The sequence below is a fragment of the Gigantopelta aegis genome, chromosome 11 (assembly GCF_016097555.1).
Source record: "Gigantopelta aegis isolate Gae_Host chromosome 11, Gae_host_genome, whole genome shotgun sequence".
Taxonomy (NCBI): domain Eukaryota; kingdom Metazoa; phylum Mollusca; class Gastropoda; order Neomphalida; family Peltospiridae; genus Gigantopelta; species Gigantopelta aegis.
In genome coordinates this window covers 5,916,679-5,942,869 of record NC_054709.1, presented here as the reverse complement: position 1 = coordinate 5,942,869, position 26,191 = coordinate 5,916,679, and the positions used below count along the sequence as shown (strand labels likewise).

General features: G+C 40.8%; 1 protein-coding gene across 1 annotated transcript; it reads right to left on the bottom strand.

Annotated features, from left to right (window-relative positions):
• Positions 1–898: 898 nt before the first annotated feature.
• LOC121385277 (non-homologous end-joining factor 1-like) lies at positions 899–26,133 on the bottom strand. Its single transcript, XM_041515889.1, has 7 exons — positions 25,791–26,133; positions 25,130–25,351; positions 21,133–21,271; positions 19,553–19,614; positions 16,876–16,990; positions 13,354–13,556; positions 899–4,075 (listed from the first exon to the last, which is right to left on the bottom strand). Exons 1-7 carry the CDS (start codon positions 25,986–25,988, stop codon positions 3,977–3,979), a joined length of 1,038 nt encoding a protein of 345 aa, XP_041371823.1. The 5' UTR covers positions 25,989–26,133; the 3' UTR covers positions 899–3,976.
• Positions 26,134–26,191: the final 58 nt, after the last annotated feature.

Below are 26,191 nucleotides of genomic sequence, written 5' to 3'. Positions count from 1 at the left end.
CAGAATATGACATGTACAGTCAGACCACATTCGTCCCTGGGTCACTTTGTCGTTATATCGAAAACTCGTTATATCTAAATTCCGTTACACAAATTTGTTTTATTTAATGACACCACTAGAACACATTGATTTTTTAATCAGCTATTGGGTGTCAATAGTAGCAAGGGATATTTTATATGCACCATCCCACACAGGATAGCACATACCACATTATTTAATATACCAGTCGTAGTGCAATGTATATATTTTGCAAGAAATAGTCAAATTATAAAAGAGCATAAACATATGTTAACTGAATGTTAAGACTTAACTCAAAATAAATGCACGAGTCAAGCCTTCACCCCCTCTTCTCCCATCTGCAAATGACAGTAATGATAGAGTTCAATGTTTAATAAATAGAATACTACACGAGTGGCAGTTAGATATCATGATTATCTTATGAGTTGTCTTAAAATGTATTTAACGAGTTGGATACATTTTAAACGAGTTGTAAGATAAATTGTATCCAACGGACACAAATGTTGTATTCTATTTCTTACATATCCTGAAAAAAAAAAACCACCCAACAGTTTTAAAATACAATTAAATGCCTTTTCCAACTAAAACCTATGTATGGTCCTAGCACTTGGTTAACTTGTGCATCACAGACAAGTCAATTTCAGGTTAACATGTACGGTATGGAGTGATCGATTCGACTGTTCGTTTTTTTTTTTTTTGGGGGGGGGGGTTTTCATCGAATAGTATGGCATAGATGACCTGGTCATCACCTACGAAGAGGCAGTCATATGTTATCGCACATGTATATGTTAACAAGTATATGCTATAAAAAAACATAACGAATGGTGTTCTCGCTAACGGGTGTATAAGATAAAGAAATAATTAAGACAAGAGTTTCTCATCAATTTCAAAAAGTTTATTCATTATGCTTAAATGGTATTGAATTTATGACAACTAAAAATGAAAAATTTACTCACGGAAAAAAGTTCCTGTGCACTAAATTAATGTATACATAACTGCATTTACCGGTACTTGAAATCTGGTCAAGAAAATTTCTGAAAATGATTGCATAACGTACCATTCCCTTTGCAGAGGTGGGAATTGGTGAACTATAATGAGGAAATCTAGAGGTGTCCCGGAAATTCTTGAAATCCTAGGCTAAAAATCTGTGCCATCCGACAAGACGATTAAAATACAAGGAAACGCAATGTTCCATGAGAGGAAAACAGCTGATCAGAGGAGAATTTCCACCCCTGCTTTGATATTCCAAAGGTATTCTGTCAATTGCACGTTATTCACTCTTTATACGCACAACATGCCTTATGCACACTTCGAGTCCTGTGCTCCTATTTGATGTAATTTTTTCCAATTACTGGACCACCAAATGATTGTATGGCTTCTCATCATTTAGAAAAACTTTTGTTGGTATCCGACATGATGTCACAACCCTCAGAAAATGACCATATTCGAGCGATTGGCATGATTGAAGTTGGAATGGCACAACACATTGTTGCTAGACGTTTTGGTATTCATTGGCGTTTGTTAGAACACCTGGGGCGTAGCCAGAGAGGAAAAAACGCCGAGGCAAACCCAGACTGTAAAATAAATATCAGTGTCATGGGAAAAATAAAAATAAATCTGGGGAAATTCCAAACGAGGCAAGCGCCTCATCTGCCTCATGCTGGCTATGCTGTTGAACACCACTAACAACCACTATGGTGTCTGTGAAAATGTTATTAACAGGATTACTAGAGATCTTCTGTATATAGGGAACCACCGTTTCAAAATGCCTATATCTGCCATCAATCGTATACGACAAGTCTGACAATCAAAACATCCCCTTTTCGTCAAGATCAATTAGTGGGAGAACTGTACGCAACTGGTTACGTGATCATAAAATACGACCACGACCGTTCAGCAATATGCAGTCCTGTTATATCGTCATCAACGGTGTGCACCAATCATGGTGTAGACTATTCTTTAGGATCAGAAGACAGGACTGGATCACCATACTTTTAACAGATGCATACATGTAATACATGTATTGCAAACAAATGATTTTCAGTTATTTAAAAATATAAGTATCACTGAGATTTTAATAATGCACAAGAACTTTTTTCATGGAGTATATTTTACAATATGTAGTTGTAATTTCATTACATGTAATGACATTTCATATTAAAATGTGTCACAAATGACATTTCAAGAGTACATGTACTTTAATATTTAATCAATATTCTTTTTTTTTATACAACACAATATATATGCAATATATACATCCATAATATAGATGAAAAAATGGTTAAAAATCCTAGTGTATAATGTACATAATTTTAAAATAATAATTTATTATATATTTTATTATGGTTCTCTCCAAACATACATAATAACATTTAACATTATGTAGAACAATAAGCAGAAAAAATTTCTTCCTATTCTGACAAAGCGTGTTAATAGTTTGCATATGCTGCTGCTGACACTGGCTTAGCCAGGATTTTATATTTGGGTGGCTGGGTGGGGGTGGGGTGGGGGCCCCACAATGTATGTATGATTTTATGGCATTTAATACAGTAAAAAAAAAACGGTTTGATTAGGGGACATTCATTATTGACTCTGTTCCCCCCCCCCCACCACTATGCCACTGGATGATGATTATGGTGCTGAAACCTAATAAATAAGGCATTTGTTTTATGTCAATATTCTTCAAATTTGTAACACAAGTATATTTTTCTTGTCATTATGTATTTTTTTAATGGATTCTGTCACTAATTTACATTCAAATTGCAAAGGTTACACCCATGCAAATAATACCCGTTTTGCAGTACGTACATGTATACAAGTTCACTTGTGGTTTAAAGTTGCCACTCTTTGTTGAGTAATATAGTTTAGAAAACATTACAGCTCTTTTACAGTTTATGTAAAGTCTGATGTCACATTATGTGCTACTGGTTATCCCAGTGTTTGTCATTAATCAGTTTGATAAATAATTTTATGTGAAACCAAAAACGGTATGAAACACAAAAGGTTATGTCGACCATGATATATTTGTCACAAAGTTTTAAGTTTATTTTGTTTAACAACACCACTAGAGCACATTGATTTATTAATCATTGGCTATTGGATGTCAAACATTTGATAATTTTTACATATAGTCTAAGCGAGGAAACCCACTACATTTTTCCATTAGTAGCAAGGGATCTTCTATATGCACCATCCCACAGACAGGATAGTACATACCACGGCCTCTGATATGTCACAAAGTTCATCAGAAAATCAACAAGCGGCCATTCAATAGTTATGTAATGCAAAATGTAACATTTTTAATACGCCATCCCCCATATAACATTATGTAATCCTAAGACCACACCACCTCTAAAATTACATAACTTATTAACCCCACCCACCTTCACCATTATGGCATCATTTGAACATTATTACTGGATTTTTGTTAATATGTATTTATGTTTGCTTTTTGTTCGGTAAAAAATACTAAATAAATAAAAATAAAACAATTGTTTTGAAAAGCATATAAAGCATCTTATGATACACCTAACCCCTAAAGCATGTAGAGAATACTTAACTCGCTACTCAGCAATACCGTTTATCTTGCACGAGTGAACTGATGTTGTCCTTTCCGAATAGCGAGTTGGATATTCTGACTATTATCCATTTTGAATATTTATCATTTTATGGAAGATTTTCGAACGATACTGTTGTTGAAATTAAGTTGGCAAGTTGAGAACAAGAGGCAGCATTGTGTCATAGCTGTGATGTACGTATCGCTGATGACGTAAGTTAGTTGTTGACATGACTTCCACTATGGAAACTATTCTGACATACAATTAACTGCCTATAGTGAAGCAATGTTTATGATGTCAAAATGTATTTAGGGGAAGAAAAGATTGTGCTGTATGCATGTAAAAAGTTTGATAACTAATAATGGTTTGTAAATATTAAATGTATTATTGAAGAAGCATCATCAAAATGCCATTTTCTTCTTCTTTTTCGGTTTTTCTTGCTTCTTCGCATCTTGTTCTAAACGCCTCTCCAAGGCTTGTCGTCTTATTAGTTCCACATTCTGAAATCAGAGGAAAGGAAAGTTTAAGTTTGTTTTGTTTAACAACACCACTAGAACACATTGATTTATTAATCACCTCAGATGAACTAAATGGGAAACACTTTGCCTTGCGATCATGGTAACCCATCGGAAACTGTTAATATGACATGCAAATAACCGATTCATGCTATAAACCGATATGCAATAAAGTGGATTCGACTGTATAATAATCATGAAAAATTTCAGTTCTGTGATTTTACTGACATGGTACCATACCAGAAATGAAAGTTACCATGAAATCCAAAGGCCTGTATTGGGTGTCAAACATTTGGTAATTTCAACATTATATCTTAGAAAGGAAACCCGCTACATTTTTCCATTAGTAGCAAGGGATCTTTTATATGCACAATCCCACAGACAGGATAGCACATACCACAGCCTTTAATATACCAGTCGTGGAAGCCAAAGCAAAATGACATTCAAACATCCTTATACTGTGGAATACTTCGGTCTGTATTCAAGATTTAAAAAAATAAAAATCCCTTTGAATAATATGTTGCAAATTAGTTAAGGAATATTTTATATGTACCATCCAGCACACGATAGCACATACAACAGCTTTTGATATACCAGTCACAGAGGAAAGGAAAGCATTAATATTTCCCTCATCATAACTCTGGACATTTTAAAATAATTACAAATATACTGATGGAAAGAATTAATGGAACACATAAACAAAACCAGCAAACAATGACAGCAACCCTCATCCATAGTATCAGGAAGAAAACTGTGTTCCTTACATTCAGTTCACATTACAGGCAGTCAATCTCATATGACATCTTTGAATTGTTATACAGACATTACTATGCTAGTAGTGAACTAAATTTGCTCCACAATACCATGTGTTCCCATATTTATTTCCATCAGTATATTTGTGCTCTAACATATAGTTGTTCAACACACTGCTGCTATATACTTCAGTTTAAAATCCAAGATAACCAGAAGTCAGCAGGCCTAGTGGAGTGTATTTGAAAATGGGTGTGGGGGTTGGGGCACTGTCAGTGTGATGTTAAAATAGATGGGGGGGGGGGGGGGGGCACACTTTAGGTCTGATGGACCAAGGGAGGGAAATTTAAGGGACAAAAGGGCCTGGATCTGTTTGATAAACACCGCAGCACCTCAGACAAGCACTCACTCCTCAGACAAACACTCACACCTCAGACAAGCGCATGCACCTCAGACAAGCGCTCGCACCTCAGACAAGCACGCACCTCAGACAAACAACCTAAGCACGCTCACACCTCAGACAAGCACTCACACCCTCAGACAAGCACTCACACCCTCAGACAAACACTAGCACCTAAGACAAGCACTCGCACCTCAGACAAGCGCTCGCACCTCAGACAAGCGCTCGCACCTCAGACAAGCGCTCGCACCTCAGACAAGCACTCGCACCTCAGACAAGCGCTCGCTCCTCAGACAAGCACTCGCACCTCAGACAAGCGCTCGCACCTCAGACAGGCGCTCGCACCTCAGACAGGCGCTCGCACCTCAGACAAGCGCTCGCACCTCAGACAAGCGCTCGCACCTCAGACAAGCACTCGCACCTCAGACAAGCACTCGCACCTCAGACAAACGCTCGCACCTCAGACCAAGTGAGCTACATCCCAGCCTCAAAATGCTAAATGTTAATGTAAGCAAATTTACATAAAGTCAAAATTTACAGTTATTAGAATCAACCAAAGTGTACAGACAAATCAGAATGCAATGATACAGTATGACAACAATACATTTGTTATAATCTATAGTTATCAGAATCAATTGAAGTCTGAACATGTATGTGTATCAGGGCTTCTAGAATTTTATAAAACTCCACTAGCCATGGGATCAGTGATTTTAAAAATGTACTAGCCACGATTAAAAATTCACTAGCCCTACTTTAAATAAATACAATTTTACTAATAGTAATAATCAGTTATATCACCTAAAGAGGAAGATTGAGCTTAAAAATCCTTAGATTGGGGTGGATAGTCATATTTACAAATTAAGTAAATGCAGCATTTGACAAGGTTTTTTTTCCACTAGCCGTAGGGCTAGTTATAGTAATTATTTACTAGCCCAACACTGAATATCACTAGCCATGGGAGTGGGGTACCATAATCTAGAAGCCCTGGTGTACATCGATATGTAAATATACCTTTTTCATCTTAATGCCTATATGTGTGCGTGTGTGTAATGGAAGGAATATTTTAATAAATAAATCTTCGTAGAAAAAAAAAGAAAAAAAAGAAAATTCAACTGAGATATACAGGCTGATATTATTACAGGCAAATTAGAAAGCACTGATACATTACGACCATGAGACATTTGTTACTGTAGATCCTGAAATTAATGCGTCCCTAAATTAATGCGAGTAACGGTGGGCAGATTAAAATGTGATATGAAATTAATGCGAGTGGCCTCCCTTTGAAATATTACTTTTCTAACAAACATCTATGTACTTTTCTATTAAATCTGAGTTACAGGCGTCTTCAATGAGATCAACTGACTAACATGTCTGTGTACACATCAATTAACCTGTTTATAGTTAACAATTGGTTAATTTGGCAATGGACATAGTGAGACCTGAAAGACGATTTAATATCAATATTTTGAGATTCCACCTCATAATTTGGAGAAAACTTGAGTGTTTTCTCTTTTATAGATACATTACCTGTCCTCAAACAAGTGCACCTCCCCCCCACGCAAGTGGTCTGGTCCGAACATCCCAACAGCCAATGGGATGGCCTAAATTCTTCTACTGCATACTGCTCTCTAGTTCCGGTCACATGACTGTAACTTCCTTCTTTTTCCCTGAGCACATCGCACGGAGAACAGGAAGCGGGGAGGCCCGGGCGGGATGAATCTTGAGGACAGGTAATGTATCTATAAAAGAGAAAACACTCAAGTTTTCTCCATTTCTATAGACATTACCTGTCCTCAAACAAGTGCAGCATTCAACAGATGGTGGTGGGTGCCGAGATCCGTAGATGCTTGTGAAAACTCCCCAACCGGAAACAGGCTGACTAGTGGAAGAATAAGGCCAACCTTGGTAAGCCCTCATCCTAGGGATGCCCGTCACAGACCAATGCAGGTGATGTTAGTAACAACAACCAGAATGGTGGCATCCGTCAGCAGTGGCAGGTACGGCTCCTAGAACACATGGACCAGGAGGCGGAAGCCACATCTCATGCTGGTTCTGACAGGGTGGGAAGACGTAGCCACCAGGGATGCAGGTGTTAGGTAACCCTCACGTATTGAAGTGATATAGTTTTTCAATAACAAGCGACAACCTAATGAGGTGCATCCGTCAGAACATTGAACAAAACAAGACCCCCGAGTGTTTTCTGTCTAGTACACCAAAGATCTGTTAGTCCAATAGCGACAACCAATAACCACATGCAGTGCAGGGTAAAGGTTATCGAGACAAAAGTTCCGGCACCAGTACGTGAACTGTGCAAAAGAACAAAAGTCTAAGCAATCCTCATCTGTCGATTCGATGGACATCTCGGTATGCAGCCCAGAATCAGACAGACATCAACGGCGACGAGGACGGCTTGTATTCAACAGAGTCTGTGCAGCAACAACCGGACCCAGATGATGGAACCCCTCAACGTCTTCTGTGGAGACATCCCTCAGATAATAGTTGGCGAAGATGGAGTCCGTAGCCCAGAACCAACCAGTGATAATGTGCTGAATGGGTGTGTTGCAGTGCAGGGACATCGTGGCAGCCAAGGCACGGAGTTCATGCAGATTAGAAGCAGACGGAGCAGGTAAACCCTCCTTCTGATAGGCGGTCAGGATAGAAGACCGGATCCAGGTGGCCACCGTGTTCTTGGTAAGATCCCTCAACCGACTCTGGTTACAGGAAAGGAAAAGTCTTTTGCGATGTTGTCGAAAAGATCTGGTCCTCTCGATGTACTGGTGCAGGGCTCTGTCAGGGCACAACGCCAAGTCCTCAATGTCCGCCGGACCAACGATAGAGGAGAGGGCCTGCACAACATACGAACGAGGCGCTTGGTCTGGTAACTGATTCTTTGCAACAAAGTTCATGAGTAACCCCAAGTTGACTGCACGCCGATCTCGGTGAAAACGTACCAAGTCTACATCAAGAGCATGGAGTTCTGAGACACGGACAGCCGTGGCAAAACCGAGTAAAAACACCATCTTCCGCGTCAAGTCTTGCAGGGAAGAGGATTCGATCGGCTTATAAGGTGCGGTCGATAACGCTCGTAACACCAGATTCAGGTCCCATCTTGGTGGCCGAAACCGGTGTACTTGATCTTCAAGGCGAAACCCTTTGATCATCTTATGGATCTCAGGAATACCCGATAACTTCGTTCCAGTAGTGACATCACGAACAGTAGCGATGACCGAAACGTACCCAGCGATGGTAGACCCCTTCAATCGTAAAGTGGTCCGCAGATACAGCAAAAAAACCAGCAAGACGAGGTATTTGAATCGTCTGAGGGTTGGGTTTTTTTGCCGGACACACCATCGGTGAAGACAAAGCCATCTGACGTTGTAAGCCGCAGTAGTAGATGATCTGTGCGCTTTCAAAATGGCCGCCGTAGACTGTGAAGAAAAACCTTTCTTCCTCAAACTCTTGGAGATACAGTCCACGCGTGCAATTGGACAACTGCGGATGTGGATGGTATAGTCTTGACGTGGGATGCAGCAACAGATGATCCCAGTCTGGCAGCGATAAAGAATGTGGATCGGCAAGACGTATTAGATCTGGATACCACATCCTGGATGGCCACATCGGAGCAATGAGTAACAGGCGACAATGGTACAGCTGAAACCTCTGAAGCACCCTTGGAAGGAGGATTAGTGGAGGAAAAGCGTATGCGTCCATCTGTTCCCAGCTTATGGCCAATGCGTCGAGATCCAGAGCTTCGGGATCTGGCACCGGAGACACGTAAACCCTCAGCTGATGGTTGAATCGTGTGGCGAAAGGATCTATGTTTGATGTGCAAAGTCTGTCGCACACCCATCGAAACGCTTCGGGATGGAGCATCCATTCCGTCGGATGTGGAGACAACGGCCGAGACAGTGTGTCGACTAGTACATTGGAAACCCCTGGAATATGGCGAGCCCGAAGTTACAACGGAATCTCGTCAACCAGCTTGTAGAGACGATAAGTCAACTGCAGCAGACTGCTGGAGTGGGTTCCGCCCCGACGGTTGATATAAGCCACTGCGGTGGTACTGTCTGTGGCTACCATGAGAGAGGCGCCTGACGGCATCTCTCGCCAATGAAGGATGACGTAACTGCCAACATCTCCAACAGGCTGATGTGTAGATCGGCTTCATCTGTAAACCACAGCCACCAACAGGGACTGGACTGCAAGGCGACTGGTAACCAGATCAGCAAATCTGCGTTATTATACTGAATGCATGGATTCAGAAACAGACTGGATACCGCGACCTCTAAGCGTCAAATGTTGCGCCAACGTCAAAATTACTCTTGCAATGATACATCATGAAACAGTAATAGTGATTCAGGAATCAAGACATCGGAAACAGCGACCCCGTGATACAGGCAAGAGCCAAGACAGCGTAGCAACTCGCTACGCTACATGCCCGATATACCTGGAAGTGAAGCAACGCAAAACAACAACCGGCTAAAATCCACGGTCGTCACACCACCCGGTGCGAAACAGCAGCAGAGACCATCTAGACAGCATCGGTCACGAACTCTGGCGGTAACAACAGTGAACGTCAGTGAGTTGATAAGCCGCAATGATCCCTGTACCACGCGATGGCAACTGGATAACTTCCGGAACCAGCGGAAGTAGCGACTGTCTTGCATCGCCACCGGATATAGAGAACGATCTGCCGAATGTCGCTGAACCTTCCTCGAACATCGGTGCACGGGATCTCAACACAAGTGACCGGACCAGTAGACTGTCTTCGTCACCAACCCGGAACGCTTGTAACGTCGAACCCCTTCACGGCAAAGAGACATATGTAGACCACAGGTCTGCCAAGATTACCGGCTTGTGCTGAAAGTCGAGAATGGATCGCTTCAGGCAAGTCGGTTGACGATAGTGTGCAATCGTAGTGCACATTGACGTCACGGAAGATATAAGGTAGACCAACATCAAAGTCGACGGCTGGAACAAGGCATATCCTCTGGCATCCTGCACATGAGGAGTTATGGTCGCCATGTACATGTACGCTGAACTGAAGCCATTGACAGGACGTGCCAATCTAAGTTCCAGGAAGACGTCTGGTCCCGCCGGAAACAGCGTCATCCAAAGCCGGCGCCACACTGTTGAAGGATAGATCGAAGACGGGAGACAATCAGTCACAGCCATGTGGGTCACTGCGTCCGGATCTTCTATAACGGAAGGTGCCGACGCATCATCTGGAAAATCAGTCAGTACCCTGGCACAGGCACTTCGATCCAATGTACTGGCTGCAATCGGAAACACGGACCGTGGACGGTCCCGTCAGGAGCCGGTGTAAACCCTGAATGCCGAATCAGCTGCCGACTGGTGTGGACTCCTCTTTCGTCTGGTCCCGCCGGAAACAGCGTCATCCAAAGCCGGCGCCACACCGTTGAAGGATAGGTTGAAGCCGGGAGACAATCAGTCACAGCCATGTGGGCCACTGCGTCCGGATCTTCTATAACGGAAGGTGCCGACGCATCATCTGGAAATCAGTCAGTAACCTGGCACAGGCACTTCGATCCAATGTACTGGCTGCAATCAGAAACACGGACCGTGGACGGTCCCGTCAGGAGCCGGTGTAACCCTCGATCGATCACGGGACGAGGGTACCGAACGGTGAGCCGATGACGCAGCAATCTTCCAGTTCGTTACAGGGCTCCGTCTGCTTGCTGGAACAACGATCCGCAAGGGCCGGTTACTGGTAGCCGTGTAAACCGACGGGGGCCTGTGGCAGCCAACGATCAAATGCCGACATCTGCCGGTGGAACCTCCGTGGCGATCATCGAAACCGGACCCTTCTTGGCTGAAACAGGTGGATGGGCCAGCGGTGGTAGCATATCAGATATGACAGCCAGACAATCCCTCAGTGACAGATGGTCCGCCGCATCCAGATCTTCCAGCACCGCAAGAACCGATACATCATCAGAAAGTCACGTAGCACCCGTGAACAAGCCAGTCGCTCTGGTCATGGCCCGATGGAGATACCGGAGAACCGGACCGTGGGCGGTCCCGCGGATGACCACATCGTCGTTGGATGTGGCAAGGACGGCAACATGTCGTAGACAGCCGCCAAGCAATCCCTCATAGGCATATGGTCCGCCGAGTCGGGTTCTTCAATGACAGATGCCGCAGGCGCTTCATCACCAAGTCTCGTAGAACTCGAGCACAGGTCAATCGATGTACCGTAATGGAAGCCGCCGGTTAACCGGACCGTAGATGGTCCCGTCTAGCCCTCGGAGGCCTTGGAAGCCACATCAATTGAAGGTTGGCGCTGACGATCTGTGGAACCCGTAGGGAGCCATACAGGTCATGTGGAACGGCTACGGTCCCGGCTCCGATGCGCCGAAGAGGACTTCCCCGCCGAAGATCGGTGAGCCTTGGAATCCGTGGAGCGTCTATCTGAATGAACCGGCTTCTTAGAGGGCTGCGTAGAGACCGCAGGCCTGTCATCCGAAGTCTTAGGTATCGGTGGAGCTGAAGAAGCCGCACCCCCTGAAGAGGGGACTGGAACCGGACCTGACCCCGAACCCGCCGGTTTGGGTAAGGTCGCCATTGACGCCATTGTTTCTTCCAGCATGGTCGGTAGAATTGAACGTAACACTTCCGCCACGGAGTCAGCAATCGAAGGCGAAGATTCCACCTTCTTGGTCCTCGCTGACACCACCTTCAGGTAAGCCGCGAACTCGACATCAGACAAGCCCGCACAAAGGTCACATCTAGAAGTGAGGCCACACGAACACGACAACCTGGACATAAGTCGTGTGGGTCGCCGCCGGCACTAACTTCTTGCAGCGTAACACGCTCGAACTAGTCGCCTGAACATTATCAGATATGATAATAGTAATTTTTCAATCTGTGAAAAGAAAGAAAAACCAACCATAACACAAATACAAAGTCGGTAAATAAAGACGCCATTTTGCAAATGGCGTCCGACACGACAACGGGCGATATAACAACATTTCATGTAATTAACACTTGGCAAGTCAAGCGAAATACGCGAAAGACATACGAAAGCTAACGAAAATTAAGGTGAAAAACATTTCACCCAAACACAAAGCCAGTCAACACAGACGCCATTTTGCAAATGGCGTCCGACACGACAACCGGCAATATAAACAACATTTCATGTAATTAAACGCTTGGAAAGTCAAGCGAAATACGCGAAAAGAACATACGAAAGCTAATGAAAACGAAGGTGAAAAACATTTCACCCAAACACGAATACAAAACCAAAGGTCTTATAAAAAAGTTGACTCCAACAGAGCCAAGCAAAAGGACGTCCAGACCCTTTAGCGAAGAGAAAAAGAAGGAAGTTACAGTCATGTGACCGGAACTAGAGAGCAGTATGCAGTAGAAGAATTTAGGCCATCCCATTGGCTGTTGGGATGTTCGGACCAGACCACTTGCGTGGGGGGGAGGTGCACTTGTTTGAGGACAGGTAATGTCTATAGAAATTACAATTCCAACCAAAAACTTGGGATGTGCAGAAGCACAGAATCATGTTATAGTCTGTCTCATCCTCCTGCTAAAATGTTTTTTTTTCAAAAATAATTTCAGTTTGGTTTGACGTAAGAAGAAAAATAAAATGAATGTATTTTGGAAATAGCCAAAAGAACCCCAAACTAGTTTTGTGTACAATTTAGAAAACAATCAGCTCAGAAATAAATAACTTGAAGTAAATTCAATAGTATAAAAAAAAAACGTGTTCTCTGTGGGACGGACTACAGAAATCAAACGACTCAGAAATAAATAACTTGTAGTAAATTCAATAGTATGAAAAAACCCCACATTCTCTGTGGGACGGACTGTAGAAAACAACTGGCTCAGAATAAATAACTTGTAGTAAATTCCATAGTATGAAAAAAGGCATTCCCCGTGGAATGGACTATTAAAAAAAATCAGCTCAGAAATAAATAACTTATAGCAAAATTCCATAGTATGAAAAAAGTGCTCCCTGTAGGTCTGATTATAGATCTATTCACAGCCTGCTTACCTTTTTTTTGGAGATATTTTATTGATCAGAAAAAAATTCAAAAGGATTGCACAACAGGCAGAGCCTATATATAAGTGCTCTCCTGCTTACCTTAACAGGACTGTCGTCTGGAGTCCTTGAACCAGCTGAAACAGGACTCTTAGAAGGACTTTTCGTGGGACTGCTTGCGGGAGACGATTCTCCACTGGAGATCACTGATGGAGGGATACGGTTAGTCCAAGACGGAATGCTTGATCCTGTATTGACGCCGGCGTTTAGACTTTCATCATCATCCAGACTTTGAGGTGCTTTACCTGTGGATAGGTCACCAGTAATGTAATTGTTTTACCTGTGGATAGGTCACCAGTAATGTAACTGTTTTACCTGTGGACAGGTCACCAGTAATGTAATTATTTTACCTGTGGATAGGTCACCAATAATCTAATTGTTTTACCTGTAAATAGGTCATCAATAATCTAATTGCTTTACCTGTGGATGGGTTACCAATAATGTAACTGCTTTACCTGTGAATAGGTCACCAATAATGTAATTATTTTACCTGTGGAGAGGTCACAAGTAATCTAATTGCTTTACCTGTGGATAGGTCACCAATAATGTAATTGCTTTACCTGTTTGATGGGTCACCAATAATATAATTGCTTTACCTGTGGATGTGTCACCAATAATCTAATTGCTTTACCTGTAGATAGGTCACCAATAATCTAATTGCTTTACCTGTGGATAGATCACCAATAATCTAATTGCTTTACCTGTGGATAGGTCACCAATAATGTAACTACATGTACTTTATCTGTGGATAGGTCACCAATAATCCAATTAATGTACCTGTGGATAGGTCACCAACAACTAATTGTTTTACCTGTGAATAGGTCACCAATAATCCAATTAATGTATCTGTGGATAGGTCACCAATAATCTAATTGTTTTACCTGTGGATAGGTCATCAATATTCTAATTTTCTGTTTATACATAGTCCAGAGGATAGGTGAATGAACTGTGCACTTTTTGATAAAAGCATGAAACTTGGCACACACATACTACACATCATGGACATTAGTTTTAAGATTGGAGGCATTGTCAATACCACCTGTGTTGGCAATGGTGGCCATTTTCCAAAATTGCCTTCATGACAATTTCCCCATATAAAATTAAGAAATGGGAAAAATAACCCTAAATAATATTTTATTGTCATTTTATGTTTAACTATTTCCATGAAAAAACATCTAGAATTAAAAACATAATTTGGAAACTGACCTTAGATGACCTTTAGAGATCATTTCAGGGTCATAATTGTAAAAATGTATAAATTCTAACAAAATTGTTAATGGTGGTTTCCCACAAAATGTGATTTTTAATTTTTTTTTTTTTTTTGAAATATGAATATATTTGATATCTTAAATACATAAAACAGTATAATAAAATAATTACTCTACTAGTAAAAAGTATTAACTTTATTAGACCAACAGATCACATAATGTCAGTTATTGTATAGTACCGTACATATTAACATGCTCAGTCTACAAATAATTCTTTGGAGGTGAAGAATTGGCTGCTATTTTGGTGACTTCTTGAAGTAGATTTTTATGTTTTCTGTTTATTTTTATCATGCCATGGGGAAACTATAATTTATGCCAAGTGCTAGGTCATTACCCTTTTTTATTTTCTGGAGTTATTATGCAAAAGTTATATATGGGACCAATATTAATTTGTAGTTAACTGTTACAAATAAAAATGTAATTTAAAGGGACATACCCTAGTTTTTAAACACTAAGGCATATTTTTTTTACTATTAGAGCCGTTTTTGATAACTGAAATCATACTTTACATAAATTTTATAGTTTAGATTATCCATTTCCGTACATTCGAAGTGTTTTTGGTCATCCTGGTGTTTTTAATATCACAAAATGCAGTTCTCATATTTTTTAAAATGCATGTGCGTCTGGAAAGTAACAGCTATGGAGTCGAGTTTTAGTCTATTTTTATAGGGTATTTCACCATTTTCAAAGTGACAGACTCATGTTTCACTCAATTTTAACTTTATTCAAATGTGTTACAGGTTTGTAACTAAACTTAGTGTTAATTTTCACAGGTTGAAACTATGGCTTGTTCCTTTAAAATTAGTTCAATATGATACTTGCAACTACTATTATACACCTTTAATGATTCATATATTACTCTTTTTTTTTTTTAAATCAAAGCTTGTGTTAATGTGTGTATTAGGCAAAGCAAATCTTGCATAAATTTCCTATTTGTCATGCAAACCATACTTTAAAGGAATGCACACGCAAGGCTTTTGGACTGATAAGACATATTCAAAAATATTTAATGTGCATTATTGCTTAATATCAACTCCTGTCCTGTGCCCATGACAGGCGTGCGCTAAAACAACTTGCTCTGAATGTGTGTGTTAAGCCTTAAGACTTGACCTGACCTTAATATCAACAAGTATATTTGTATATTTAATTAATAAAACAGTTAAATGTGACGGCTATTATATATAACTTGCTACGCCATTTTGTACCATAACAGTGAATACATCCTCTGGCGAGCCGGTGGTTACATAATACGTAATGCATCACGTCAGGAATTAAGTCTTAGCGCTGAAGAAACAAACGTACCTGATTTTTTAGTGATGTGTATACAAGCATGCATCGCAATATTCTGTAATAATATCCATCTCAATAAGCCAGCAATAAGTAGTCCTAAATATTATGTTTCAATACAAAATAAACCACCATTGTCAAAGTGGCTACACAATAAGTCATAAATAACTGTTCAACAATGTATCATGTTTTGTCCATGCAGTAACCTACATGTACATGTACATACTGAAATGATAAACAGAGCGTTTTCTTAGTTAATTGGTATATTCCTTTAGTTGTCTCCACCTTTGGTTCCTGATTGGCAGGTGTATATTTGGTAGGTAACCAGACATGGCAATTGCCGCCGTCTAACCACAAAAATATGTACCGGTATTATTAACATCACAGGGTATTGTGATGTATTTGTTACTAATCTGATACATCATGGCATGTCCTAATATTAGTTTATATTTAAGTGTATGGAGAAAATGTAGACACTTATGTTATTAGCATGTAGTGTCACCATATTGCTGAAGAAAATTAAAACGTTCTCCAACAAATAACCTGTCACCCTTAAAATGGTAATGGACATGGTCTATTGCTGTAAATAATTCTGCAAAAACTCTTGATTAAGTAGACTGTCCCATCTAAAATCACAGAAATGGCCAATTATGTAGTCCCAAAGAAAAGAAAATTATCACATTTTATTTACAGTTATATGGCGTCATACTTATGGTTAAAGACCATAGAGATATTGAGAGAGTAAACCCGCAGTCACCACTTCATGGGCTACTCTTTTTGATTAGCAGCAAGGGATCTTTTATATGCACCATCCCACAGACAGGGTAGTACATACCACGCCCTTTGATATACCAGTCATGGTGCACTGGCTGGAACAAGAAATAGCCCAATGGGTCCACCGATGGGGATCGATCTCACACCGACAGTGCAGCAAGCGAGCGCTGTACCACTGGGCTATGTCTTGCCCCCTAAAACAAAAACCAACAAAAAACCAAACAAACAAACAAACCTTTTGTAGGGGACCAGTTAAGCCAGGCGTGTTTTGTCATTATGTGTCGATAGAGTTCCCGGTTGGCGTCATTAAACGCTACTTCTCCCATCTTTTTTACTTGTTCTTCAAAGTCCTTAACAATGTAATGTTAAAAGAAAAGAAAAGAAACTATAATAACTATTACACTGGTGGCACAAGATTTACATTTTTGCAGGTCTCAAAGTAGGAAGTAAAATATGGGCTGCTGTAATTATTTTAAAATAGCAGAAATGTGGTCTGCTAAGAAAAAACTATGGCCTGATGGAAATAATATAGCACTGGGTGAGTAGAGGGTTTGGGACAGTGTCTGGAAAACTAGGACCTCTGATATGTATTTTAGAGCATTATAAAATTACAGAGCTTCTAGATTATGGTAGTCCCACTCCCATGGCTAGTGATATTCAATGTTGGGCTAGTAAATAACTACTATTGCCATGCCCGACGGCTAGTGAAATATTGTTTTGTCAAATGTTGCAGTTAAGTCTATTTTGTAAATATGAATATCCTGACCCCACCCCCCAATGTTAATGTTTTTAAGCTCTATCTTCCTCTTTAGGTGACATATCTGATTATAATATTATTTAGTAAAATTGTATTAACTGGAGGGCTAGTGAATTGTGGCTAGTACATTTTAAAAATAACTGATCCCATGGCTAGTGGATTAAAAATTTTTTCTAGAAGCCCTGAATTAAAATATGACAGAATATCAAGCTCAGCCTCTTGAAACATTACCTACAATTTCGAGACTTGCTGTGTTGTATTTTAAATTTAAAAATCTATTTACAGAAACAACAAACTGGTAATAGATATGACACCCACCAGACACAATAGGCAAGCTGATATAAGATAACCCAGAATGCACTTAAGAACCTGCACTCGTTCCAGCCAGTGCACCACGACTGGTCTATCAAAGGCCGTGGTATGTGCTATCCTTACTGTGAGATGGTGCATATAAAAGATCCTTTGCCATTAATGGAAAAAATGTAGCGGCTTTCCTCTATGACCATATGACCGGCCTCGGTGGCGTCGTGGTAGGTCATCGGTCTACAGGCTGGTAGGTACTGGGTTTGGATCCCAGTCGAGGCATGGGATTTTTAATCCAGATACTGACTCCAATCCCTGAGTGAGTGCTCCGCAAGGCTCACTGGGTAGGTGTAAACCACTTGCACCGACCAGTGATCCATAACTGGTTCAGCAAAGGCCATGGTTTGTGCTATCCTGCCTGTGGGAAGCGCAAATAAAAGATCCCTTGCTGCCAATCGGAAGAGTAGCCCATGTAGTGGCGACAGCGGGTTTCCTCTCAAAATCTGTGTGGTCCTTAACCACATGTCTGACGCCATATAACCGTAAATAAAAATGTGTTGAGTGCGTCATTAAATAAAACACTTCTTTCTTTCTTTCTTTCTATGACCATATGTTTCACCTCCAATAGCCGATGATTAATAAATCAATGTGCTCTAGTGGTTTCGTTAAACAAAAACAAAAATAACAAGTAACTGTAAGAGCTCTGATCTAAGAGCTGCATAATGACTTAATAACAGTAAAGGAAAGGAAAGAAAGAAATGTTTTATTTAACGACACACTCAACACATTTTATTTACAGCTATATGGTGTCGGACATATGGTGTCGGACCACACAGATATTGAGAGAGGAAACCCGCTGTCGCTATTTCATGAGCTACTCTTTTCGATTAGCAGCAAAGGGAAGGATAGGAAGGAAGGAAATGTTTTATTTAAGAACGCACTCAACACATTTTATGTACGGAAATATGGTGTCAGACATATGGTTAAGGACCACACAGATATTGAGAGAGGAAACCCGCTGTCACCACTTCATGGGCTACTCTTTTCGATTAGCAGCAAGGGATCTTTTATATGCACCATTTGATACAGGATAGTACATAGCACGGTCTTTGTTACACCAGTTGTGGGGCACTGGCTGGAACAAGAAATAGCCCACTGGGCCCACTGACGGAGATCAATCTTAGATCGATCGTGCATCAGGCGAGCGCTGTACCACTGAGCTATGTCCCGCCCCTTAGCAGCAAGGGATTTTATATATGCACCATCCCACACACACAGTGTTTCTGCCAGAAAGACATTTTTGGGTATAGCGCTATGGGAGCCTCCCCCAGAAAGAAACGGGGTTAAGTTTAGGGTTAACTGTTAAGAAAAAATTATAAAAGAATAATTAATTTTGTCAAAAGGTCAGAAAAATAATAATCTGCAAACAATTTTGGGTATGGCACCATTTTACCACCCTCTGGCAGAAACCCTGATACAGGATAGTACATACCACAGCCTTTGTTACACCAGTTGTTGAGCACTGGCTGGAACGAGAAATAGCCCAATTGTCCCACCAACCTTTTGTCAAAAGGTCAACTTAAAAACAAAAATCTGCATTTTGGGTATGGCACCATTTTACTACCCTCTGGCAGAAACCCTGATACAGGATAGTACATACCACGGCCTTTGTTACACTAGTTGTTGAGCACTGGCAGGAACGAGAAATAGCCCAACTGTCCCACCGACGGGAATCGAACATAGATCGATTACGCATCAGGCGAGCGCTGTACCACTGAGCTACATCCAGCCCCCTACCAACAGTAAAGGTTTCAAAATGTTAAACTAATACATACAGGTATGAAACACAAACCTTTGAGTCGAGCATGGAATTGAAAAAGGCTACTTCATCGTAGGGGACTGTTTTATAATGTTCTGAAAAACAAATGTTAAAGGTACATGGATCGGTTACATACACTTGCAATCAACAGGACAGCACATACCATGGGGCACGGTCTTGGAAACCCAATGGGTCCACCGAGATTCGATCCTATAATTCACGAAAATCTCAGCAGGGTTCATATACTTATTTAGCAGACAAATTCTATGAGTTTAGCAAATGGAAAAAAATGTGAGACCGATTGTCATTATTCATCACCAGCTTTTAAGGCCTTTGCATTTGCAAAAATGTTTTAAACTCCAATGACATTCCAGAAATTCCATGACCCAATGTTCGACAAATGTCTGAGAAAGTCACTAGCCCTCACAGAAGCTTTGGATATTGCCCCAGTGTATTACAGGCACAGCGAAAGCAAGTAGACATTGGGGAGGGGGGGGGGGGGGGGGGGGGGGGGGGAACTGACCTAGATCGAGGGCACAAAGCAAAGTTTCTTGGGGGCTTCATGGGCAGTGCCGCATTATCCATAAGGCTGACTAGGCTGAAGCCTAGGGGCCCACCAAAAGCAGGGGCCCATGCAACCTTTTTTCTTTCTTTTAGTGTTAAATGTTAACACTATGTCGAGGGGCCCAAAGATGCTCGAAGCCTAAGGGCCCTGCCATGGGTTAATACGGTACTGTTCAAGGGTATGTTCCCTCGTAAAATTTTGGAAACTAGATGTCCTGAAATGCTATTGCCTGCATTCTAAAAGTAAAATTCATCTCTGCCTTAATAATAGTAATATTTTTTATTCATAATTATTGGGGGGGGGAGAGGGGGAGGGGGGACTAGAGCCCCCACTGCTCCACCGTGCCTGTATTATAGTATTACAGGTGATAATAGCCCAGACCAAAACATTCACTAGTGAGGACCAAGGGCTAGTGAATTCTTTCAACATATTTCTGTGCTTATATCCAATTAAGGTTCAAGCACGCTGTCCTGGGCACACACCTCAGCTTTCTGGGCTGTCTGTTGAGGACAGTGGGTCAGTTGTTAGTGAGAGAGCGAAAACGGTGTAGTGGTCTTACACCTACCCATCGAGTTGTTAAAACTCGCTCTGGGTGGGAGCCGGTACTGGGCTGCGAACCCAGTACCTACCTGTACCAGCCTTACATCAGATGGCTTAACCACGACACCACCGAGGCCGGTGCTAGTGGATTTGTCAAACTCTGCGAAGGCGTAGCGCCCATTACGCACAGTACCCATGTGCGTAATGTAAAAAAAATACACGAATAGGTCGAGGCCGTCTGTAATGGTTCTATGAAATATCCTCTTAAAATTGACTCAAAAAAAGATAGAAAAAAATGCCAGAGGCATCCCGAGTTTCAAAATTTTCATGGGGAGAGGCCCCCCCGAATCTCCCCACTCAGGCATGTGTAATGCTAAAACATTTCTGGCTACGCCCCTGCCCTGCATAACCCCTACAAAGCCTGCTCAGGTGAGCACCCAACAAATGGAGCTAAATCCCACCTCCAAATAGGCTAATCAACCAGACCAACAAAATTGTACGAACGTACTTCTGGACGGACGGGCGCCTTGACTTATATAGTCCTCGATTTCCGTGTCTTTCAGCAAGATGATCTTTTCCAGCTCAGCCTGTCTCCTGGTCAACTCAGACACCATTGTCATCAAGGGTTTCGTCAGGTGATCAGACGCCTGCCAATCAAACGTGAAGAAATCATCATGTGACCAAGTAGCACTGCTAAACCTATTATATTATTGCAAAAGCACTACATCGAGAATTTTGCCTAGAGTTGGGTGGTATACCGTATGTACTGTTAGGTATCGGTATTATGTCAATACCAATTTACCGAACCTAGTAAATAAAAAAAACAACGAAATTTCTATATTGAAAAATGTTTCACATCATTTAGTATGTACTTCTGAACAGACGGGCGCCTTGACATATATAGTCCCCGATTTCCGTGTCTTTCAGCAAGATGATCTTTTGCCTAGAGTTGGGTGGTATACCGTATGTACTGTTAGGTATCGGTACCATGTCAATACCAATTTACCGAACCTAGTAAATCTCAAAAACCCTAAATTTCTATATTCAAAAATGTTTCACATCATTTAGTAAAGCACCAACGATATAACTGACGAACAAAAAATGACTGAAAAGAAGACCGGATGAATATTGTTCTTCCTCAGAATGAACAGAAAACATGCACTTTGAATCAACTCAAAGTATGAAACTAGCGTGTGAACCTAAACTCGTGCATGCAAATAAAGCCAAAGATACCGAAATTACTGCTCGTTATCGGTATTGTGTTAATACCAAATACCGTACCAATACCGAGGTAAATCACCAAAAAAATACTTATACTGAACCTGAAATTTTAATACCACCCATCTCTAATTCTGCCTACTATACTGTCAGTGCACTGTGATGAACATCTACTGGTGCAACTATGTGACTTATTTATTTATCATCGGCTATTGGATGTCAACCATTTGGTAATTTTGACATATAGTCTTAGAGAGGAAACCCACTACATTTTTTTCCCATTAAATTAATAGCAAGGGATCTTTTATATGCACCATCCAACAGACAGGATAGCACATAGCACAGCCTTTGATGTACCAGTCGTGGTGCACTGCTGAACAGAGAAATAGCCCAACCATTGGACACCACCGACGAGGATCAATCCCACACCAACCGTGCATCAGGCGAGAGTTTTACCTCGGAGCTAAATCCTGCCTCTGTATAAAAGAGAAGTTTGTCTGCTTCATTTAACGACACCACTAGAGCACACTGATTTATTAATCATCGGCTATTGGATGTCAAACATTTGGTAATTTCTACATATATAGTCTTATAGAGGAAACCTGCTACACTTTTTCATGGGTAGCCAGGGATCTTTTATATGCATCATCCCACAGACAGGATAACACTTACCAGGGCCTTTGATATACCAGTCATGGTGCACTGCTGAACAGAGAAATAGCCCAACCATTGGACACCACCGACGAGGATCAATCCCACACCAACCGTGCATCAGGCGAGAGTTTTACCTCGGAGCTAAATCCTGCCTCTGTATAAAAGAGAAGTTTGTCTGCTTCATTTAACGACACCACTAGAGCACACTGATTTATTAATCATCGGCTATTGGATGTCAAACATTTGGTAATTTCTACATATATAGTCTTATAGAGGAAACCTGCTACACTTTTTCATGGGTAGCCAGGGATCTTTTATATGCATCATCCCACAGACAGGATAACACTTACCAGGGCCTTTGATATACCAGTCATGGTGCACTGCTGAACAGAGAAATAGCCCAATGGACCCACCGATAGGGATCGATCCCACACCAACTGTGCACCAGGTGAGAGTTTTATCTCTGAACTAAATCCTGCCTCTGTATAAAGGAGAAGCCTGTTTGCTTTATTTAACGACACCACTAGAGCACACTGATTTATTAATCATCGGCTATTGGATGTCAAACATTTGGTAATTTATACATATTTATAGTCTCAGAGAGGAAACCTGCTACATTTTTTCATTAGTATTCAGGGATAATCAATGTGCTCCAGTTTAAAAACAAATAATTGAATGTAAACCAAACTGTATGAAGCAGTGCTGTTCATCATTGGTTTAACATGGCCTAGTCTTAACGTATCTTGCTGATCACTGATCGGGTTCATACTAGTCTTAGGCAATGGTTGGTGGAGATTTCTATCAGATATATTTATCTCCCAGAACAGTTAAGAAGATATATTTATCTCCCAGAACAGTTAAGAAGAAGGAAATGTTTTATTTAAAGACGCACTCAACACATTTTATTTACGGTGATATGGCATCAGACATACAATTAAGGCATTTGGCCTGGTATGCACATTCAATAATATATAGTGCACATTATTGCTTAATATCAACAAGTATAATCGTATAGTTAATTAATAAAACGCTTAAATGTGACGGCTATTATATATAACGGGCGCAGCCATTTTATACCATCTTAGTGAATATGCCCTCTGGCGAGCTGGTGGTTACGTAATACCTGTGTCACGTCAGGAATTAGTCTCTGAACTGAAGAAACAAAACATACATGTTCTGTAATAATATCCATCCCAGTAAGCCACAACCAAGTATATACTATTTTTCATTACAAACTAAACCACTATTGTCAGTGTTGAAATAACTGTCTTATGTTTTGTACATAAATCAACCCACGTACGGAAATAATAATCGGAGTGTTTTCTTGGTTAATTGGTCTTTACTTTCCGTGGCCTGTACCTGTGGTTCCTGATTGGCAGGTGTATATTTAGACGGTCCCCAGACACTGTGTCTAGACACACTAAAAAGACATGCCTCGTTTATTAAGATCACAGGATAATGTGTGATAAACGCGCAGACATCCCTCAAATCGTAATGGACATTATCAGCTGTCCTGCTTTATTACTGTAAGTAATTCTGTAAAACCCTTGATTAAGTAGACTTTCCCATCAAAATCACAAAACTGACCAATTACGTCGTCCCAAAGAAAAGAAAATTATCATTTGGGTATTGTGAGTGGTCGTTTTTGCTCAAACATACCCTACCAACAGGCCTAATAATATGCATTTTTTTCTTTGGATTTTTTAAAAGAGTAAAATACTATAACTCCATTTCGTTCTATTGATGCAAACTGAAATATATTTAGTTAAATAATTTATTATACTATCAAGTCATTTATGTTGTTTTACAAGTCAGGTTGATGAAAGCGAAGAGCCTTGTCGTAAATTAGAGCGTTTGTTTACACTGTGCATAGAGGAGTTGGACAGAGCTGACATCACTTCACCCCAAGCTATACCACCGGACGGCACAAAAACGAAACAAAATAGCTGCCCCCAGTTAGTAGGAATAATCACATTTTTTTATGAACTCTAAAATTACGCGTTTTTCACTTCTTAAAGTATCAGAATGTGTTGGTTGTCCGGGTATGCATCTTTCCAACAAATAGACTCATATTTGAGTTGATCCTCCCTTTAAGGACCACACAGATATTGAGAGAGAAAACCTGCTGTCGCCACTTCATGGGCTACTCTTTCCGATTAGCAGCCAGGGATCTTTTTATTAGCACAAACCATGGCCTTTGTTGAACCAGTTATGGATCACTGGTCGGTGCAAGTGGTTTATACCTACCCATTGAGCCTTGCAGAGCACTCACTCAGGGTTTGGAGTCGATATCTAGATTACAAATCCCATGCCTCGACTGGGATCCGAACCCAGTACCTACCAGCCTGTAGACCAATGGCCTAACCACGACGCCACCGAGGTCGGTTTGCGATATAGAAGTGCAATGCAAAAAGACCTGCAAAGAGGATGCTTTGTTGTCTAGCAGAGCCTAAGAGAGCTTTGTGAATTAGGCCCCAGGCTCCGTATTCATAAACACACTTAAGTCAATGTATGATACCTAAATACATACTTAAAGTATATACTAGTAGATAAGTATCATACATTCACTTAAGTACGTTTATGAATACAGAGCCTGGACCATTATTGTAGAACAGTCAACACGTTTCTATTACCACTAAGTCTGTAACAGGGCGACAAACAAAATTCCAGGTAAACGGCATTCCAGCCAGCTGAGAACCAATCCTGAGAAGAAATCTTGGTCCTTCTCCTTCCCGGTGGTCTCCCCCTGGTGTATGTTCTGTTATATGAGTTGTCCCCCTTGGGGGACGTTCCACAGTCAGTTTGATATGATCAAGAATCTTTGTCAATGGAGCTTCAACACTTGGGTTGAGTTCCTGAAAAGACATGCAGCATACAAAATGCATATTATAATTTTAAAGTTAAAAATGAAGTAGGAATATTCATTCATCATTCATGTTTTAGTTACAAGTACTTTAACAAGTAACAAATGATTTACTCAGCAAGTCTCTGAGAATTTAAAATTTGTGTAAACCATTTATGGGTTATGCAAAATTAAAAACTCTACAGCAATTTACACAGCATTGCCAACTGCTGTGGCCAATTGCAGGGATCAAAACACATTTAAGTTTATACATTTAAGTTAACACTCGAAGGCTCAACACTTTCCCTTTTTTTCTTTAAAATGTTGTTTGATAGTGTAGTCTTTTTTCTTTTTTTTCGGGGGGGGGGGTGTGGGGTTTTTTTTTTGGGGGGGGGGGGCCTCAGGTGGTGACAGGTTGCCTTGTGGATGTCAAAGGCCTAATCAGAAAATACCTGGATTCTCTTTCTGAGTGTTGTTTCTGGTAGGTGTTCATACCAAAATGATACAAGATCAGTGATCATAATTTCACAAGAATCATTTGAAAATTTGGTTTTCACTAAAAAGTTTTGTCCCCCGGCTTCTAAGGCTTGCCAGGGACAAGCTTTTAAATCGGGGTGCCATTTACGTCGCCACTGAATTTCACGTGACATATTAATAATTAAAATTAAAAACAAACATTAATTCAAAGATAGGCAAAGCTGAAAGTGTTTGAGTATTTCCATAAAATAATACGGATATTATTTGAAATGTCAAACATAAAATTATTAAAAGTAGGTGCTTGTGCTGGTTGTTGTGGTTTACAACCGGAACTAGTGGTTTGACCGGAAGGTTCGATTTCTATATACTATTGAGG